General features: G+C 37.5%; 1 protein-coding gene across 4 annotated transcripts in view; it reads right to left on the reverse strand.

Annotated features, from left to right (window-relative positions):
• Positions 1 to 1,494: 1,494 nt before the first annotated feature.
• The window catches only part of LOC122292647 (protein CHROMATIN REMODELING 5), a 39,985-nt gene continuing 19,345 nt past the window's right edge, over positions 1,495 to 22,134 (reverse strand). For 3 of the 4 annotated variants that reach the window (XM_043101101.1, XM_043101100.1, XM_043101099.1), the window contains exons 15-31: positions 21,998 to 22,065; positions 11,565 to 11,658; positions 11,334 to 11,458; positions 11,174 to 11,237; positions 8,875 to 9,087; positions 7,782 to 8,024; positions 7,548 to 7,658; positions 7,270 to 7,356; positions 6,871 to 7,053; positions 6,500 to 6,580; positions 6,123 to 6,359; positions 4,388 to 4,543; positions 4,101 to 4,278; positions 3,821 to 4,002; positions 2,920 to 3,270; positions 2,713 to 2,806; positions 1,495 to 2,445 (exon numbers count right to left, since the gene is read on the reverse strand). In XM_043101101.1, coding sequence (XP_042957035.1) covers positions 1,949 to 2,445; positions 2,713 to 2,806; positions 2,920 to 3,270; positions 3,821 to 4,002; positions 4,101 to 4,278; positions 4,388 to 4,543; positions 6,123 to 6,359; positions 6,500 to 6,580; positions 6,871 to 7,053; positions 7,270 to 7,356; positions 7,548 to 7,658; positions 7,782 to 8,024; positions 8,875 to 9,087; positions 11,174 to 11,237; positions 11,334 to 11,458; positions 11,565 to 11,658; positions 21,998 to 22,065 — 2,964 coding nt within the window. In that variant the 3' untranslated portion in view covers positions 1,495 to 1,948. Of the gene's footprint in view, positions 2,446 to 2,712; positions 2,807 to 2,919; positions 3,271 to 3,820; positions 4,003 to 4,100; positions 4,279 to 4,387; positions 4,544 to 6,122; positions 6,360 to 6,499; positions 6,581 to 6,870; positions 7,054 to 7,269; positions 7,357 to 7,547; positions 7,659 to 7,781; positions 8,025 to 8,874; positions 9,088 to 11,173; positions 11,238 to 11,333; positions 11,459 to 11,564; positions 11,659 to 21,997; positions 22,066 to 22,134 lie in introns of those variants that run through there. The other variant, XM_043101102.1, reaches the window with a different exon arrangement.

The raw sequence follows: 22,134 nt of genomic DNA on the forward strand, positions 1-22,134 counted from the left end.
AGAATTTCCCATGTGCCCCTGTAATTTCATTTATTTTCTTTTGGTTCTTATATGCACAAGATAAAGGAAACTGACAAAAAAGAGATGATATTATAAATGAACCCACAACTACCATAAATTTTTTCTTTTCTCTCTATTTATATACCATAGATGGTATATTTTCTTTTCTAATGCTAGAATTAAGGAACATAGGAAAATAGAGGGGCGTCATATAATTTAAACAAAGAGAGAAGCAATAAGAAAACATTTGAAGTAGTTTCAAGGGAATTGGAGGTTTGAGGTTGGGAAGGCAATGTGAAGGATAAAGTGATAATGGACTGTCGTCAACCACACCCTCACTTGTGGTAACGAAGGCCACACACCACAGCGCTTTGGATTTTATGCATTCCATGTTCTTTTCCAAAACCCTATTCCTAGAGGTGGCTTGAGAAACTTCAGACTAGTGAATTGAAACCACGTGGCATGCATGTTTTCTCTATTATCCTATATCTAAGGTCGTACTTCTTTCCGCGAGTGCAAATTATATTAAAAAATATATATTTGCAAGTTTTTTTTTTTTTTAACATATTCAACACATCATTGAAATGATTTTTATTTTACAAAAATTTTGAAAAAAAATAAAACCTAATTGAGAAAATCTAATTTTTTTTTTTTTTGTTGAGTCAAGCATTTTTTTTAAAGAACTACCCTCTAAACTTGTATGTAACACTGCTTATCTCATAATGATGAAAATTTATTTGCCTTCTAAATTTTCCATAACTATAATTACAAAAGACAAATTTTGATAAAGAGTAATTCATTATTCATGTATTGTATCGTTAAGATTAAGAGATTGTTCGGACAGTGAGATGAGATATAATAATTTTATATAAAATTAAATAAAATATTATTAGAATATTATTTTTTAATATTATTATTATTTTAAAATTTAAAAAAGTTTAATTAGAATTTAAAAAAGTTTAATTTTTTGCTATATTTTGTAAGAAAATTTAAAAAAATTATAATAATAAAATAAAATAAAATGAGAGTATTTTTCAATCCAAACGGCCTCTAAATGTTTCCAATTAATTAAATGAACTAATTTTCTAGTTGTAAAATGAACTACTTTCACTCCAAGTCATACCTTATCTATAAGTTTAATTATTTTCTTTCTTTTTTTCTTCTCACCCTTCAGACCATAGAAGAGATTAATTATCCCTACAGCATCAATATCTCCCCAAAGCATACAATAAAATGTCAGTAACTTTATGGTCCTTCCAACATTGTTTGAAACCTGAGCCTCCAACCCTCAGATATTGAAGGGAGCATAAGTATTACAGTCGTAGTGCATCAAGAGAGTCTGGTAAAACAAAGGTAAATAAAGATATTTATATTACTAACAATTCGCATGTACTGGGAAAGTATAGTTCTCAGTCTAGATCCTGAAAATGAAAACTCAAGAGGAAAATAACCACAGAAGTGTGTTCTTATGTATGGACAGAATGGCAAAAAAAATATTTAAAAAAAAAATGCATATGATTAAAAAGTCCAAAATTTCGAAAATTTGATCATGTACACTTTCCAAATGTATATTACATATAAGATGTTCTTCTCATGTGTGTATATATTTAATGAGGTAAAACCTTTCTGATTATCAACTATTTACGAAAACAAATTACTCTAACTCATCTTCAGCAGAAGAAAAGAATTGGTGGCAAGACACCATGAACCCCCCCGCCTTCAAGAGGATTTTCCCCCCTTCCTCAGCAACCTTCATTGAAGGATGCAGTCCCATCCCGTGAATACTTTTGGCGATCAGCCGCAGGATATAGGAATCTGAAAGCACTTGTTCCCATGGGCGGAAAAAAATAAAATCCTGATGGCTGAAGCACCTTTCAGCAAGTGAGCCAACTGCCCTTTTTCAAATCAGCTGGTTTCTTTCCACAGTACACGAAGACTAGCCAATACCTCATGGGAAACCTTGTCTTGGAGGGAAACCGGTCTGCCGTATCCTAAAAGGCTTCTCACCACCAAAGCGTCTATTGTCGGATGGTCCAGCCCCAAGAATCCCCAATGAGTTTGGATCAGATAACCGAGCACCATTACTCATGGGTCTTGTAGGTGGAGCTTGAACTTGGAAATGATTATTATCAGTTTCCGCTCTTCTCCTTCGTTTCCATGCTTCAGATTTCGCCGTATCATGGCCCTTGTGAACTGGTTCGAGTGTTTGGTAGGTACTCGTACTGTTATACCCTCTTTGCCTATCAACATGGCGAGGGACAGGTGGAAAATAATGGGAATCACTGTCTCGGCCTATAGGACCAGGTAGGGAGCCATTCATATGGGAGGGGCCAACTCCAGCCTCCTCTTCCTGCTCCTGTTTAAGTTTTGAATAAATTTGATGAAGTCTCTCCCCCGAGAGATTTGAAAATGTAGAGACATACTTCCAAAGTCGCATGGTCATCCCTGTCAATCAAATAACCATACTGTTAACATTGTGGTTCTCTGCAATATATTTGTTAACATTGGCTTGAATTTGAAACTATGAAGACAGATCAATTTTTTTTTTTTGACAAGTAACTATGAAAACAGATCATTTTTGGAACTACTATAATATGGAAACCAAATGAACCCATTATTTGAAAAAATAACTTTAAAAAGATTACACCACGCCCTGGGGGATGAGAATTAGTAACAATAGTAAACGAATTGGAGAAGATAAAAAACACATACTATCTTGTTTATATGGTTCCTCCTCATGTTCTAAAACGATTTGGTCTATTCTTCGCCCCAGAAGCTGCAAGTAACTCCGAATTTTTGTCAGCACCTGAACAAAAAGAAAATGCGATACATCAATTAAAGAAGAAAATAAAGATAAATAACAAGAAAACAGCTTAATAAAATAAATAAGAAAGCCAAACAACCAGAACTAAAATATACCTTCTCCTTTGGAAGATCAGCACTAGTAGTCTGCAACCTGTGAAGACGTTTCAATGTCTTTATTTGGTCAACCATGACATCTTCACACCATTCCATCCATTTTACTTCCTTGAACTGCTCATACACCTCTTCATTGTCCGACATTTCACCCTCCTCTTTTACTAAAGGTTCAACTTTCATGGGTTTCTGAGATATTTCTTTCTTCATTTGAAAATTTACTTTAGGAGATCTAGTCCTCCCTTTCTTGTCCCGGCCGCGAGAGATTGAGGTGTTCAGAAGATTTCCCTTCTCCTTCTTAGAAGCCTTCCGACCCACTTTAGCATTTGCTTTCTTTCCAAGAGCTGCAAGTTCCTGGTGAGAGGCCCAAGTCATCACTTCTTGCAATTGACCCCCAAGCAAATCATTGAATGAAGCAAAATGCAAAAATCACTTGTAAAGGATATATCACATACATTTTTTTTGATAAGTAAGCACTTCTTTTGATCAGGATATATCAACATAAATAGATAAGGAACCAAATAGAAAGGGAACTATAAGTGCATATACGTAACCTCAGCTTTGCACTATTGTTTTACGGAGAGGGACACATTCAAGCATGCAAGAAATAAATAATGGCAAGATCATATGTGTCGCTGCATAGTTGCGCACAATTAATCTTTTTGGACTCATGCAAAAGCATGCTATGAACACTTGAATGGGGCCCTTTATCAGCCCAACAGCACAGAATTTAAAAAACAATAAATTCTATTAACACTTTTTCCCTTTTTTCAAAACCAAACTAATATATCCATGATTGTGGCTCAAAGAAGGTAATTTATACACGTTTATTTGTTGAGTAAATATGAACGGGACAAGTGCAACCAATGTACAGTCAGATTAAATTGTAGGGGATTTTGCCTACCATTTCCAGAAGTGCATTAGCACGGTCTTTCAAATTTGGGGCACGTGGTAAAAAGGTTTCATGGTGTTGAAGTTCCACTGGAGCAATCTTCTTTAAAAGGCCAAGCCTCTCATCTAACCTTATCTTTTCCCAATTACCAAAACCATGGCAATGTATTCCCAGAAGCAATCTTGCATCATCAACTATTAAGAAGTGAAAAAGAAGGATCAAGAAAAAATAATATTTTCATAAAAGGGAATGAACTGAATAGATAGAAGTATGCTTCAGGGGTAACACATACTCTGATTCCAGCCACAACCTTTGGACCAGGTTGAAGGTTTGAGGTATATCAAAACTCGGAATTGTGCAATGGGATCTTCATAGCGACTGATGCGCTTTGCTAGGAGCTGAAGCTCTTGTACACGGGTGAGAAGATCATTAGCCTTGACAGGAACTCCAAAGAAATCCAACAAAGGCCCCTATGAATAATTACCATATAAACTTGTTAGAATACAAGAGCAAAAAGAAAAACAGGATGCGAACGTAGCATTCAACTCAATATATATGACCAATAATTGTAAGACCAACCTTTGGGTCCAAATTTCCTCTTTCAACTGCTTCTCTACACCCATCAATCAAAGCATCGAAGAGTTCAATCTGTGATTCGGGTGGAGCTGCTCCAACTGCACCCCCAACCTCCGCAGCTATTAAGTCGATTTGACTTTGATTCCCAAATTTCATGACCTAATTTGTGATGGAGGAAAAGTCAACAATTAAAGCTCTGCAACGGCAGAGCAAATAAATATAACCTCTAGGGATCATCTTCAAAGATCATAATTACCTCACTCATTGCAAACATTTTAGCCGTGACTAAAATACTTAAATCTAGCAAGAAATTACCAAATTTTGCTACTACTATAGCAATTTGGGATACAGGATTCATTCCAAAATGTGGTTCAAAAACATTTTTGACTCCAGAAAACCATGCTCATGAGTAGGTGTATATTTTGTCTGTTGTCTCTCCTCATGATTACAACTAACTAGGCTGTCTGCCTGTGATAGGCAGCGGTAACTATAACTGACAGATATCACCTCATCAACAAATAACAGCAGTAACTAAGTCAAAAAGTTATGCTTTGCCAGCCAAATTGTGCCCATGCTACACACTAGTGCACATAAGAGACAGGCAACGATCCCCGCCCTGCCCCAAAAGACCCAAAAATAAAAACTCTTGAATACCTGGATCATGGGCAAAAAGGTGGGGCAGGAGTGGAAAAGTCCAGGATTAAGAGATAGGCAAATGGAATTTTGTATGTAGAAGTGCAGAGAGTAACGTAATTTTGTCAGGTAAAAAATCTAAAAAACTCCGCAACAATAGAACCCCATAAACCCCACACAACCTTACCTTGCACAAACCCCACACCCTCACCCCTCTCTATCGTACTAGGAAACAATCAAGGCTGATTTATATACAAGCAAATACAATTTAGTTGGATAATAATAAATAGAATTGACATAAACAAGAAGATGAAAGCTCATTTAGCAAGGAAGCAATCGATTTTTAATTTAAAGAAACTAATTCATCTGTCCTAAAATAGCAGAAAGTTCACAGATGACACATTTTAATGAAATAAACGGTCTTCCTAAAATGCCTTTAAACAGGCCAAAAAAGGTGGACCCAATTTTCTTTTTCAAAAAGAATAATTCTACTTATCATCCCCACACACTACACACCACATTTATTTTAATTTTGCTTTTCATTTTTCCTATAACAAATATGTGGTGAATGGATGATAAGTAGAACAACTCAATTAGTTTAACAAGAATAATAATAATAATAATATAAAAAATAAAAATAATATTAAAATATGTAAAGTGTATGGAGTGGGATGATGGGTACATCCCTCTTTCACACTCAAATCATTTCATGGCAGTCATAAAAGGAATCACACCATTGATTGTAAATGGATGGTACAATATGTTACAGATGGAATTTTTAACAAATAATCAATACGTTGTTAGCTAGTATATCAATTTATAATACATTTGTTAGCGAACCTTTTTTTTTTTTTTTTTTGAGAAATAAACGAAGATTTTAAACAGAAGGCATAGTCCTCATACATAGGAAGAATACAAAAGGAACAAATATATATTACAGCACATGCTAAAAAAAAAGAGGTAAATAAATCATGAAACTTCTTTTACTGGATAATCCTATCATCTCCTCAAGGAAAAAAGAAAAAGAAAAACTCTAAAATATATAGATTTCTACATGGTACACTGTCATGGCAGAAAGGTAGTAAAAGAATCAATTTAACTTTACCGCACGGGAAAAACGTAATGCGTCTCTCTTAGGCAAATTCCCATAAGACCATCTTCTCACTTGAAAAGTCGCTCCTTCGATCATTGGTGCTGCTGGGACTAAATACTCAGCTTTACGGCGTTTCTGAGGACGCTCCAGAGGCTCAGATCCTTTCTTTTTTCTTTTATTACTGGTCTCAGGTTGATGAGCCTCGGCATAGCTTTTGATATTCCTTGCAGCACGAGGTACTAGAGCTTCCTGAAGGGTAGAAAAACGTCTAACTGTAAGAGACAGCATAAATGAATAAAGAATAGTAAACATAACTCGCGAAACTCAAAGAGTTGGGGAACAACCATATCTATTTTGCATTAAGTAATATCAACATAAGAGGTTCCTACCTCAGCTTGGGCTATTGCTTCCGGTTTTATCCAACGACTCCAAAAGCTCCCATCATCTTCTGCACTACCAAAATTGGCAACCTGGACATAAACAAATAAATACATAAAACCTTTGTAAAAAACATAAATGACTCTCAGGATTTAGAAGCACCAGCAAGTATAGATCAACACACACGCTGCACCCCAATGTTAAAACTCTAGATGAAAGGGAAAACTCATTAAGGGATACTTTTTTATCCATAAGTTAAAAAAGTTATGCCCTCAGTGAGTGCTATTTGAGCTAGCACTCAGCGGTTGTACTAAAATGTAATACAGTTACATAACGGCAAAAGACAAAATTTCATCAACAAAACATGATTTTACAATCTTGCCTTAAAAGCACTCAACAATTCATGCCCCTCCTCTCCACCAGGTTCCTTCTCTTCAACCTTCTCCGCTCTTTCAAGAATTTCGTCAATATCCATACTTAAGAGCCTTTTCTTGCTTTCTTCATCATTCCTGTCTTCCTTAAAAAGCTCCTCCGCTCCAAATCTTAAGATAGCTGATAGCTCATTCTGCAATCATGAAATATAATATATTAACTGTCCCAAAAGCTTAAAAGTACAGTACGTCCCTACAAAGTAAAATTTTTTAAAATGCCATTAAGGCCAAAAACGTTTCACCACAAATGGAAGCTTATAAGCTCAGAAATTTCTTTTGTTTCCTCTTTCAAGTTCCCACGTTTAACAATGAAGTTACCCTTGCAACCGTATTTTGACAAATGTCCTTACTTTATCAAAGTAACTCCCTTTTTTGGCTTCTTTCTTCTCCAATCTGCCCTCCGCATTTAATTTTTGGATCACCAAATGGTCAAGAACCTAAAAAGCACATAAACATAAGAGAACAAGTAAAATTATTGACCTTGAATAGCCAAAAAATTAGATTCATGAGTAGTGCATGCACATAGGTACAGAATAATATGTTATATATGTTTCTGCATAAACCAAGGCAACTTAGAACCAATAATAAGAGACAATTAAACAAAACCAAACGTTTTTGTGCAGTATACCATTTTTTTCTTGGCTCTCTCCAGGATATCTTCCTCAACACTTTTGCTTGTAACAAATCTATAGATGTTAACAACGTCTTGTTGTCCAATTCTATGAGCTCTACTCATTGCCTACCACAATTTAAAAAAAAAAAAAGGAGTGAACAAGAGGATAGGTGATCATAAATAATCAGCATAAAGCCCAACAGTGCTAACCAAATGAAAGATAAAACACAGATTCAATCCAATATAGACCTGCAAGTCATTTTGGGGATTCCAGTCAGAATCAAATATTATAACGGTGTCGGCAGTTGCAAGGTTGATACCCAAGCCACCTGCCCGAGTGGAAAGAAGGAAGCAGAAATCATCACTACCAGGAGCATTAAAATGATCCATTGCCTGCTGGCGCAACTCAGCCTTTGTGCTACCATCAAGCCTCTGAAACTGAAAACCTCTAAGTGACATATACTCTGCTAGTATATCCAGCATTCTAACCATCTGCACTCAATCATCATTTCAACCAAAAACTCAATCACTCTCATGCACTAGTGCGAAAACTGAATATCACTCATATAGTCCACATTATAGCCTACAGTATAGCAGAAAATATTTTTGATAAGTAATCAAAAAAAATATCACTGTAGTCTATAATGTGGACATACACATTATAGCACATACATGAACTTATGCACATACTGTAGCAAAAAATATATTTTCTGCTATACTGTATGCACATACTGTAGCAAAAAATATTTTCTGCTATACTGTATGCACACTGTAGCAGAAAATATACATGCATGTATGCATATACACAGAACAAAAACACATAACAACTGACAGTAATCATCAACAAAAAAAGACTCAAAATACAAGAAATTTCTATATTATGAATGAATGTAGAAAGCAGCATAGCTATTGAACTTGTTGAGTTTCTAGTAAGTTAAACTAGATTCTAGGAGAACTGACCAAGAAACCAGGTCAGCAAATAACAGGTCTATAGGGATCTCAGGTAAGCTTCGTATCTTAGATGTCTCTAGGGATCTGCATAAGCAATCTGTCTATTATAGGTCACCCTTGAAACAGTTACAGTACTTGATTAATCACTTAAAAAAGAATAATCTAATACTTAATTACCAAAACAATTTAACTAGAATCAAGCACCCAAGTAATTATCAGAAAAGAAAACATGCACCATCGTCAAAATGGGCCATCCTGTTGGCCAGCCTATGTGCATGCAAAAAGATGAAAGATCAACGAAACAAAATCAGTAGGCAACTCTGTAGAAAAATCCAAATCTTCCTTTAAGTTCTTAAGCTACATATTCAATGAGGTGATAAGTGAAACAAACCTGCGAAAAAATCAGAACACGATGCTTTGTCTCATGCAATCTAACAAGTAGCTTATCAAGTATGACTAGCTTCCCACTGCTTAAGACAATTCTCTCCAGTTTACTACTATCATTTGTGCTCGAGTCCCCACCATAACCATGGTCCGCACTCTCAAACAGGAAGGGATGATTGCAGCATTTCTTCAACTCTACTACAATATTTAGAAGTGACACCTGAAAAGGAGAGAAAATAGAAGGTTCCATTAAAGACAGTCAACAAGAAATGAAGTGTGAATAATTGAGTTTTAAGGTACACAAAATACGTTCTTCCCTCCCCCGTTCCCCCTCCCCCCTCCACAAAAATTATGAGTGCTTAGCAATTATAATGGAAACTTCATATACAGAAAATGTACATTTTTTGCAATAACGATAAACATTGTTTAAGCCTCAAACATACCAGGGCAATCCTAGTTATGTGCTGCCATATAAGCTCAAGGGCTCTCAAGGAGGACCTGAAGAAGTGGAATGAGCAGATTTCTAGGAATGAAGAATGCCGAAAAAAGACCCTCCTCGACGAATTACAAGGTTTGGAGGATGTGGAGGAGGAGAGGGGTCTCACAGAAGAAGAAAAGACTAACAAAAAGCAAGTGACCTCTGATATTGAAAGGATGGCATTAATGGAAGAGATTTCCTAGAGACAAAAATCGAGGGCTCTATAGCTAAAAGAATGGGATAAATGTACCATGATAGGATGACCACCATTGTCCAAAGGTGGTAGAGTTATGTTGATAAAAAGTACTCTTGTCAACTTGCCTACTTATTATCTCTATTTCCAATACCATGCAAGGTGGCTCGCCGGCTAGAGAAGTTGCAACGAGATTACCTATTTGGGGGGGGGGGGGGGGGGGGGGGTTGTGGTGGAATAGATGAATTCAAGTTTCACTTGGTGAATTGGGATACAATTTGTAACCCAATACGTGAAGGTGGGCCGGGAATTCAAACCTTGTTGGTTTTCAATAAAGTTTTATTGGTTAAATGGTTGTTTAGTTACCGCAATGAAAGGGGAACATTGTGGAGAGACATCATCAATTTAAAATATGGTGGATCGTGGGGAGGATGGTGCTCGAATGAGTTGAGCAGATCACATAGGGTGGGGCTTTGGAAAAACACAAGAACAGGTTGGACCGACTTTCATTGATATACACACTTTGCAATTGGGGATGGTTCCAGAATCAAATTCTGGCCCGGACACCCACGGATATTTAAAAAAAAAAAAAATTAATTAATTAAATTTAAAAAAATTAATTAATTAAATTTAAAAAAATTAATTAAATTAAAAAAAATTAAAATTAAAATTTTTTTGAAAAAAATAAAAAATTCTGGAATGACCTTTGGTGTGGAGACTGAAATCTTAAGGAAGCCTACCCAACTTTATACAACATTGCATGACAACGGGAGGCTTCGGTCGCAAAACTCATGGATCTATCTAGTGGTTATCCTCAATGGAATATCACTTTCATTAGAGCTGCCCAAGATTGGGAAATTGACACATTTACAGATTTCTTCAATCTTGTGTATAACTATAAAGTAAATGGAGGAGCTAATATGATGTTGTGGTCACGGTCCAAGAAGGGGAGATTTACTGTTCGGGCATACTATAAGTCCCTAATGACACATTCTACAAGAGTATTCCCATGGAAGAACATATGGAAGACTAAGGCTCCTCTAAAAGCTTTTTTTTTTTTTTTTTGGTATGAACAGCTTCGCTAGGGAAGATCCTCACCTTAGATAATTTAAGGAAACACCGACTCATTGTATTGGATTGGTGTTACATGTGCAAGAAAACTGAGGAGTCCGTGGATCACTTATTATTGCATTGTGACGTGGCTAGGAGTTTGTGGAATGATATCTTTGCTAGAGCGGGGCTCCATTGGGTGATGCCACGAAGGGTGGTTGAATTTTTGGCCAGCTAGCAAGGCCTCCCGGGCCACCTCTCAAATTGCAGCTATGTGGAAGATGATACCAATATGTCTATGGTGGTGCATCTGGATAGAGAGGAATGGTCGCAACTTTAAGGATCATGAAAGGACAATGGACGAGCTTAGAACTTCTTTTCTTCTAACTTTATTTCATTGGTAGATTGTAATAGACTTTAATGGCATGAACATACATGATTTCCTTGTATCTCTAGACACCCATGCATACGTGTTGCTCTTGTATATGTTCCGTGTACTTGGCTTCGCCTTTTTCAATAAAATTCATATTTACCGATAAATAAAAAGCCTCAAACATATCAATGATACTTGAAATGTAAACTAACCTGATTCCCACGAACTCCTTTGTTCAAGTCATGGAAGTTGCGTTCCAAAATCCATTTGTAGTACCTAGATAAATGAAACCAACACAAGATGTGCAGATGGTGAACTCACTGACATAATTGGTAGAGTATTACTTAATTAAAAACTGATAATAGCACTTACTGCTTCTGAAGAGGAGACATTTCAACCCGAAGAATACGCTCAATTTTTGGAGGCAACGACTTCTCTACATCCTTTATAACTCTTCGGAGAATATGAGGTCTCAGTTCCATATGAAGATTAGCAAGCTACATCAAAACAACCCAGACAATATTTTGGGTACATATAAATTATATACTTACAAAGACAAGTAGGATATGTAAGTGCACAGGTAATTAAAATTGTAAGTTGCACCTCATTCTCATTGAACGAGCTCAGATTCTTGTAATTCTGAACAAAATCATCTTTACTCTTGAATTTCTCAGGGTCAAGGAAGTGAAGCAGAGCCCTAGAGGGAACAAAGGGTGGAAAACATACAAAAAATGAATGACATATGATAAAATGACGACAAATTTCTACTTTGAATAAATACTGATCTTTCAAAAGCAAATGTCATAGTGGCTTATGAATGGGTATAAAGAAAAAAACATTATCACACTAATGATATCTAATTCCCTATGCTGAGTCCCAAGTTCCAAAACAATAGGAAGAGGGAAATGGAAAAAGAATGAAAAAGTCAAATGTATTTTATTGATGACCCTACAAGATTTCTAATAATGGGGCAAGATAAAGGTGTAATAGGGAAGGGGTGGATCTTTGAATTCAGTTCATACAACAATGCCATATATCCCCATGCTAGCTAGCACTCCTTTCCCATGAAAGAGCATTTGGAAAACTAACGCACCCTCCAACAGGAGTTGTTTTTGTTGGGATGGCCACTTTAGGAAAGACACTCACGGGGGAAGATCTAATAGAACGGCATACTATAGAGGTATATTAGTCCTGTAAATGTAGGGTATGTTGTTTGAAGGGGGGCGGGGGCGAGGGAGAATCAGTTGACCATTTCCGGCTTCAGCAGTGGATCCCCTAACATGTAGGAAATGGGAGTTTGGGAGTCACCATAGCCCATAGGGAACTTGTGTAACTTATTCCACCTAACTTAATGTGTCCTATTTGGAGAGAACCAAAACAGTTTTGAGGTTTGAAGACGTGGATATCTGTGGAGTTTAAGGCCCCTTTCTTTTCTTTTCTTTTTTATAATAAAAGATTTGCATTAATATGAATAGGCATAGCCTAAGTACACAAAGGATATACAAGAGTTTACACCTAGCTCTGAGAGAGAGAGAGAGAGAGAGAGAGAGAGAGTATGAAAATTTAATGCATTACAATTTACAACACTCGCCCAAAGGAACAAACTTTTAACGAAGAACACTCTCTCCTCCAATGTTTGCTCATTACTTCAAAAGTTTGATCATTTCATTCCTTCCATAGGCACCAAAGAATACACATAGGAATCATCTTCCACACTACTAAGATTTGTGGAATCCCATCCAAATTCAACCTAGCCAAGAGCTCAACCACCGTAGCAAGCGTAACCTAGGCTAACTACAATATTCTAAAGACATCATCCCATAGTGATCTAGTGACCTCACAAGGCAATAGAAGATGATCCATGTTCTCACCATTCTTTATGCGCATACAACACCGATCCACAACAATTGCCCGACATTTTCATCAAACCTAGGAGACGCCTTGTGTCTAGGGGTGACAATTTTTCAGTCCAGACCTGAAAAACCGACCAAACCAAATAGTCCGGTCCGGACCGGACCGGACTGAAATGCTTAATGGTCCATTTCAGTCCTGTTTGTATATAGATTTCGGGTATCAGTCTGATCCCGAGGTGGGGTTTTTTAACCCTGGACAGACCGAATTATAAATATATATTGTTAAATATTTTTTTATCAATTATATATATTATTTTATACAGAAGTTGTATAAGTGAATCATGAAATTTTCATCAAACCTATCACCACTGACAATACAAAATGTTAAATATCTAATTATTATCATGTTATCAATTAACTAATATATCACATGACTCATGATAAATTATGAATTCATAATATAATATGCAAAGATTCATAATATTATATGCAAATATATATATTCTATTTTTTTCTTTTATCTGGAATTTGGATGATATTGCATTTTTCACTTTGATTTTCTCTATTTTTTTAAATTTTTTAACTTTATTATGGAGAATGGATGGATATGGATAATTTTGAAAAAAATTTCGAAATTTTTAGGCTATTTGCAAGTAAAAAGATGTGCAAATAAAGTTAAATAGTTATATTATTCAAAATTATAAACATTGTGGACTTTTTTTTATACTAATGAGCCGAAAATACACATTTTGGACTTTTTTGAATTCTGATGGAGTGATGGGCTTTTTGTATAATTGGGCCCCCATTTTATACTGGCCAGGACCTATACAGACCGATAGTTAATGGTCCAGTCCGGTCCCTAGGGGTGATTAGTCTGGTCCGGTCCGGTATGGGAAAATGGTGGACCGAAATTTAATTTCAGTCCGTAACCCACCTTGGACCAAAAACCAGACCAGACTGGACTACTTGTTTCTCCAAATACTTCCCCATGGAAAGCTATTCTGCTACGGACTGGTGAGGGTCTTATAAAAGGAGCGGACAGAGAAAGCACCTTTTCTAGCAGGTGTCCACCACAGATTATCAGTTCCTTTATTTTTCACGGCATACAAGGTTCTGAAAAAATCAGAAAAACTATCAACTTCCCCAATCATGAGCCACCCCAATAAAATTCACACACCTTGGATTGAGTCATCGGACATCTCCACGAGATCCACAATTGATGTTTCCTATTCACACGCAATCCTAAAAATTGTAGGAAATGTGTCCTTAAGAGCTCGATCTCCACACCACAAATCATGCCAAAATTTTATTCTAGATCTATCACCCATCACAACTCTAGTGTGTTGAGCAAAGACCCCCCCACCCTCTTCATATATGCTCCCAAACTCCCACTCCATACACACCTTGTACCTCCCTCGTAATCCCCCCTTACCCCCCCCCCCCCACCCCAAAAAAAAAAAAAAAAAAGAAAAAGAAAAAAACACACCCATACTTAACATCAATCACCAACTTCCATAAAGCTTCGCTCTCCATATTATATATATATTTTTTTGATATTCTTGAGTGTCCGGGCCAGCTTGCACGCACCTCGACTAATCCCACAAGGCCCTGAAATTAACGGCCAGGTAAACTTCCAATGGCCTGAGGGGACTCAAACTAGTGACCATTAGGGAACAAACACAAGGCCTAACCAATTGAGCTACCCCTTAGGTTTTCCCTCTCCATATTATATCAACACAACCATTTCCCAAGAAGAACCCGGTTGAATACCCTCAAGTTCTAAGTCTCAACCGTCCAGTAGAAATTGGAGAACACACCTTAATCTCATTTGACCAGGTGGAACTTAAACTCATCCCCCAACCCACTCCAAAGGAAATCACACTGGAGTTTCTCTATTTGGATCACCACACTAGTCGGGATTGGGAACAAAGATAACAAGTGAGTTGGTAAATTGGACAACCTGTTCTTGATTGGTGGTCCTACCACCTTTTGACAAATTCAGTCACTTCCAACCTACCAACTTACGTTCAATCTTTTCTATTGCTTCATTTCATATAGATTTAGCCTTGAAAGAGGCCTCCAAAGGAAGGCAAGGTATTTCATGGGAAGTGCGGGGAAGACCTTGCATCCAAGAATGTTGGCCAAATGCCGGTTGTTACGAACGTTTTCAATTGGGACTAACTCCGATTTGGATAAATTCACCTTCAATCCTAACACTGCTTCGAAGCTAAGTAGGAGAGCCCTTAGACAATAAATTTGATTTTCGTCTCTCTTACAAAATACCAAGGTGTCATTTGCAAACAACAAATGAGAAATGTTAAGGGTGCCCCAATTGGTGTCAACAATTGAAAATCCAGCCAAAACGCCATTGCCCACCATAGCCGATGTCATCCTACTAAGTGCCTCCATAACAATGACAAGGAGAAGCGGGGACAACGGATCACCATGTCTAAGGCCGCGTGAACTATTAAAGAAACCCCCTGGACTGCCATTTACCAAAACTAAGAACCGCGCAGTCAAGATGTAGTATCTAATCCATGAGTACCACCTCTCCCCAAATCCACACCTCCCAAGCAAGTATAATAGGAAGTCTCAGTTAACATGGTTATACGCCTTCTCCATATCCAACTTGCATAGAACACCCAGTCCTCCTGATTTTAATCTACTATCTAGACATTTATTCGCAATTAGTATTGGATCCAATATTTGTCTTCCTTTTAGAAAGGCATTTTGTGGTCTCAAAATAATCCTCCCCCCAGCGGTTTGCTAAAACCTTGAATATAATCTTATACACCCCATTCATAAGACTAATAGGCCAAACATCTTTAACATAGCCCCAACCTTCTTTGGAATAAGTGCAATAAAAGTGGCATTGAAACTTTTCTCAAACTTACCAAGTGCGACAAATTCCAGAACAACCTTCATCAAGTCTTCCTTTACCACCTCCCAACAAGATTGGAAGAAACCCATAGAGAAACCGTCTGGACCAGGTGCTTTGTCTTTGAAAATTCTTCTCACCACTTCATAGATCTTTGTCTCTTCAAAAGGCCTCTCCATCCAGGCAACACTTTGTTGCTCAATGGTCTAAAATGCTAATCCATCGAGTTTTGGCCGCCACACTACATGTTCCTGAATCACTGGAAGCTCTATTGACATAGCACCATCAATATTTAACATCTCAATAATGTTAGTCCTTCTATGTGAGTTGGCCACTTTATGGCAAAACTTCGTGTTTCTATCTCCTTTTAACCACAATGCTCGAAATTTTTGGCACCATGAAATCTCCAATAATATAACTCTCTCAAGTTCTGTGATTAATTTTGTCTTCCTAGAGAGTTCCTCCATAGATAGTGCCCAACCCTCCCTTGCCCTATCTATCTCCTGTAGTTCCTCCATTAGAAACTTCTTCTGATTGCCTACATCTTCAAAAACTTGTGCATTCCATATCTTGAGATCTCTTTTTAGAGCTTTCAGCTTCCCTACAAAAACAAAACTTGGAGTGCCATGTGTTAGATAGGAGGACCACCATGGCCTGATCCTTTCCAAAAAGCCCTTAGTTTTCAACCATGTATTCTCGAATTTAAAATACCTACACCCTCCACAAATACCTCCACAATCTAGTAAGATAGGGAAATGATCTGAACGGAGGCAAGTTAGTCTTTTCTTACATAACTTCAGGTAATGGGTTTCCCAATCTAAGAAGAAAAATCTGTCCAATCTAGACCATGTTTGATTATTTGACCATGTGTATGTTCCACCCATAAGAGGAATGTCCACCAAACCCAACTCAAATATAAAATCTCAGAATTCTGTCATTGTAGACCGAAGCCTACTCTCCCCTGATCTTTTACTCGGGAACCTAATAACATTGAAATAACCCCCTATGCACCTAGGCACATCCCACTAACCCAGCAATCTCCTCTAATAGAAGTCTTCTTTGGCTGTATATATTTGGCCCATAAACTCCAACAAAGGCCCATGTAAAATCATCTTCCACATTTTTAAATGAACATGCCACTGTATACTCACTAATGTAATCCTCAATTTTATTCACTACCCTTCAATCCCACATAACTAATACTCCACCTGAGGTCCCAAGAGATGCGAGATACACCCAATCAACATATGAACAGTTTCACAAGCTACGAACAATTCTTCTTGAAATAATTTTCATCTTAGTTTCCCTTTTTTTATAATTAATAAGAAATTTTATTTACCAAGAATAGGCACAACCCAAGTACACAGAATGTATACAAAGGAAAAACCTAGTACATTCTAGAAAGCATGAAAACTAAAACTACAACAGAAACAGATTCAGTACATTATCATCATTCCTTACAAAGATCTTAGCCCACAAACTCAAAGTAGAAAAGAAAAAATTCCAAAGCTCTTCAAAAGAACACTCCGTCTTCAAAACATCTCACATTCCTTTCCAGCCATAAACACCACATTAAACACAAAGGAATCATTCTCGATCTTGCGGCTACATGTTTCCTTGCCTCAAAGCCACACCAACATACAAGAAGATCCACAACTTCCTTAGGCATCACCCAATATAAACCTGTCCAACCAAAAACCTCATTCCGCAAAGACTTTGCCACCTCGCAATGTAAAAAAAGACGATTTACAGATTCACCAACCTTCTTGCACATGACACACCAATCAGCTATACACAGACCACGTTTTCTAAGGTTATCTCAATACTTTCCCTAGAGCAACCACCCAACTGAAGAACGCCACCTTAGTAGGTACCATCACCCTCCCAATGCTTTTCCAGGGGAATACACTGGCAGAATGACAATTAAGCACCTTATAAAAAGAACTAACTGAAAACCTGAAATTTCCAACTTGGTCCCGCAATAGCCTGTCCTCTCTTCCCTACATCACTTTTGCATCATAAATTCTTCCCAAAAAATCTGAAACAACATTCACTTCCCAATCATTTGCATCTCTAAAAAGGTCAACATTCCATAGAATATTATTATCCGTTCATTGAAGATAATCTACCACAGCAACATTTTTATCCCTTGCAATCCTGTAAAGAGATGGAAAATTTGATTTAAGAGCTGATTCCCCACACCAAATGTCATGCCGAAAGAGAATCCATCTTAGTTTCCTGAAATAAAATGATATCCGCCCTCCACTCCCAAACATATTTTTTATCTGTAGTCGCTTATTTTCCTCATTAAGCCCTCTGACATTCCAAGATACAATCTTCAGCTTCATAAAGAAATTTTCGGCCCCCTTCCTTTGGATTGTCCCTTGCTTGAGCTGCCCTCATTATTAATAGACCATGTCAGCCTATTTAGCTCAATCTGTTTCTTGGAACCCGACTTCTTAGACTAAGTATGTCGTTCAATGGCCATGAGCAATGCCATGAATTGTTCCTCAAAGCCTTCACACACTCAATCCCCAAAAAAAATTTAATTTCCTTCACCTTGTGTAGCACCGAGTCCGAGGAAACTGATCTGGGCTAATGTGGCAGTAGACTTTATAGGAATGGGTTCACTTTCCGTCTCGTTACCCTCCCTTTGGTGCCCACTGCAATTCCATCAAGTCCCTCGTCTCTCCTTCAGAAAATAGAGACCTACCCTCCTAGTCTTGCTTCTCATTCATAACTCTCATCATCTGTAGTTCACCCTCAAGCTCATCCCTACATTCTAAAAGGTTCCCAACCTTCTGCAAGTCCTTCTCCAGAGGTGTCCTCATCACTACACCAATCTTTACATCAGTACTACTGCCGTATCACTCCCAATATGCTGCAATTCATTCGCCAAAGGTAACACCCCCTAAAATTCCATCGCTAAGCCTTCCCTGCACTCCATCATCCCTTCTATCCATTCCGGGCCAAGAAACCACCGACAACCAATTCTTTGGATGTTAGCAACTCTAGCGACAATTCCTCCTCTATAATTTTCTCCATTTGAATCACCGACATGGAGGTTTTTCCGGTGTGGGTAGCTGGTTCCCGGCATTGCAAGTCCTTTTCTGAAGTGGGATGCTAGTTCCTGGTGGCAAACTGCCTTGCAGTTCCTTTGGCCAGCCACATAGATCGAGACAGGCCCTGAACTTCCACATTTGCGTCCGTGGACGCCCATTGTCATCTTATTTTTTCCTTTCCCTCAACCCCTTGGTTGAGGCCCATTAGCTTGGCCCATGGTGTTCTTTGCACTATCAAATCCCGAGTGTTATAGTTACTTTGTGATTTTGGGCCCTTAGTAACATTGTGCCCATTTCCTCTAGGCCATTGTCCGAGAATTCCATGCTCGAGCCCGAGCTCATTCCCTTTCCCTTCTCTACACTTCAAATTATACTGTTCATTTTCTCCTGCAAATCATCCAACTGCATTTTCATCTCTCACAATGTATAACAAACATCCCCCTCTGCCAACTTTCCATTGTACCTGACACCACCACCTCCGTTCAATTGAGCAACGGATGGGCCTGCAGTACGTTGTGCCATCATCGTGCATGACACTTCTTTGGCCAACAACCCCATAAAACCTCCTCTCCCCTATTTTGAGTTGGGGCCAAAACCGTCGGCTGCTTCAACACCTCCTTGTAGGAATGATTATTAACGTGATGAGCCTCCACCATCGGCACCAAAGTCAAGTTCCTACCTCCATCCTCCAATTAATCAGAGCCCAATTTCCCTCTATTGTGCCCCACGATACCTCCAACCTCCACACTGTCTCCAACTTCTTGCAAAATAACCTCCAATTTCTTCCGCCCCCTACCTTCCATTTCTTCCGGTATGAATACAAAACTTCTTCTGCCACCACCTTCATATTCCACTAGTGCCATGAAACGCTAGCATTCATTCGAACATCTCTGAGCAATATAGCTTCCATTCTCATCCCTTATAGATGCATCAAACTCATTTTTATCGCCTGAGGCACATTCCTCCAACACTTTGATAACCCATTTCACCATGTATAGCCCCAAAAACATCTCCTTCGTAACTTTCCAGCTCTCCTCAATGATATATAAAGATTTCCCTTCCACCATGACTGTAAAAACTTTAGATTCTAACCAAACCTGGTTCAATGTACCCATGCTTCTCATTTGCCACACTATAATCTCTCAATACAAGCTAAGTTCACCATTAATCAACCCAACCCAAACCATCATCAGAGAGGACATCATACAGAGAAAAAAATCATATATGTACTACTAGGGGTGTAAGGAGTTCGGTCCGAACCGGACCAGACCGAACTCCAAACCTGTCGGTCTCGATCCCATAAATTATGGACTAAAAAAATTTGGTCCAGTCTCGGGGTCTATAAATTTTGGACCGGACCAAACTCCTATATATATATATTTTAAAACTATTTTTAATAATTTAATATATTATTTTTATATAGTAATTATATAAGTTAATGATGTAATTTTCATCTAATTTACTATCATTGACCATATAAAATACTTCTTTTAATGAGTTACTTACATAATCCACATTAATAATTCATGTGATTTGAATTTAATAATTTAAATAAAAAAATTTTATTAATTTATTTGAAAAAAATAAATAAATTATAAATAATAATTGGGCCGGACCGACCGGACCAATAGCTGCTTGTCTGGTCTGGTCCCTGTAGATGTTTGGTCCAGTCCAGTCCCGGGAAAATGATGAATTCATCACCCCTAGGGACTGGACAGAACCAATTTACACCCCTATGTACTACAGAGAGAAAAATCATACATGTACATTAAGGCCTCTTTCTTCAAAACCCTTTACTAGGCAGCGGCTCCTAATTGTTTCTCATTACCCAGCTTTCAATATTTTCCCCTTATTTTTTCCTTTTATGCTCGTGTACTTGTGTAGCACCCTTTTAAGATAAGTAATAAAATTTCATTAATAATCAACGAAGAGAGAATATCGAAAGCACACAGTATAATTCAGTAAACCTAATCAGAGAAATAAAAGAGACCACAAAACCCTAGAACCTAAAACTAGAGAGCCATAGTTCAGCCACTGTGACCGTCCAATGGTAAAGAGATCTGAAAAAGAAAGCCATGAGGTCTTCTGTGATCCTTGTACTATCTTCAAATTTGTGGTCATTCCTTTTCCTCTATACACACCACATCAATTAAATCAGAATCATTTTCCACAGTCTCAGTATGATGATTATCAAACCGCCCTTTCTAGCATACTAACAGAGCAACAACCTGTTTTTAATTGAACTTTGTGGGGGAAAAAAGTATGGACACATGCAGAAGAAAAAAAATTCAAAAATTCCTTGATGCAAGTAAAATGTTCTCTTATGGAATAAATCTATATATTAGTCTTACAGTTATTTCTGATTACTCGAGGTTAGTTAATTTAAATCCTACAACCCATATATTTAAAAGAAAAATCCACTGAAAGTTTAAATTGAATAAAAGGATACTGACCTACCAAGTGGCTATTTTAATATCACTAAACATTAAACAACAGAGTTCGTCTTCTAAGGTTTAAAACCTACATAAGCCCAGGAAGACCTGCCAAGGGGAGCGAGTCATGGTTTACAGTCTGAACATTCTGTTTGGATCAAAAAGTAGCTTTTGGAGTAAAGCTGAGCAAACTGTTAAGAATCATGGACCTGTACAAGATTCCCAAATAGGACTAGTTTCTGTTTGTTATCCAGGATCAAACATTCGGTTAGGAAGAAAATATTGCGTACAGAAGATTTTTAAAAAAATGCCCAAATTTATTGAGCAGAAGCACAAGGCAATTATGAAGAAAAACAAAAAATATATATATAGTAAGAAAAAACTTGACTGCAAACAAATTAAGCATAAGTTTTTTTCATTAATTAAGTCATGAATAATGAAGACCAGTTTTGGTAGGAGGAAGACCACCCACTTCATGCTAAAGGGGCAGAAAAAAGATGCATGAAAAATTTGTGGATCAAGGTTGCAAGGACAAAACGTGATAAGCATACAGTTAGGCATTTTCCCAAAGGTCAATAGGACAGGCGTAGGCAACTGCACCCCCATAAGTGGAAAGAGAAGGCCGAGGGTTCAAAAATACAGAGAAAATTCGCGATACGTCATGCTATATTTAAAAAGTAATTTCAAAGCTCTGCAGTCTTAGCATATGTGCATTCACAAAAAACAAAAAAAAAAAAAAAAAAAAAAAAAAGAATTGACAAAATTGATATGCAAAACAGATATTGATAACATCAAGAGAAAAAGTCAATACCAGAGCTCTTCCACACTGTTTTGTAAAGGAGTACCAGTAATAAGCAACTTGTTCTTGGTGCTAAACTCCTGAAGAAACAGGTAAATAATATCCAAAATGAATCAAATTAAACTAAATAATGCAAATACAAAAGTAAT

Source organism: Carya illinoinensis, chromosome 13 (assembly GCF_018687715.1).
Source record: "Carya illinoinensis cultivar Pawnee chromosome 13, C.illinoinensisPawnee_v1, whole genome shotgun sequence".
Classification (NCBI taxonomy): Eukaryota; Viridiplantae; Streptophyta; class Magnoliopsida; order Fagales; family Juglandaceae; genus Carya; species Carya illinoinensis.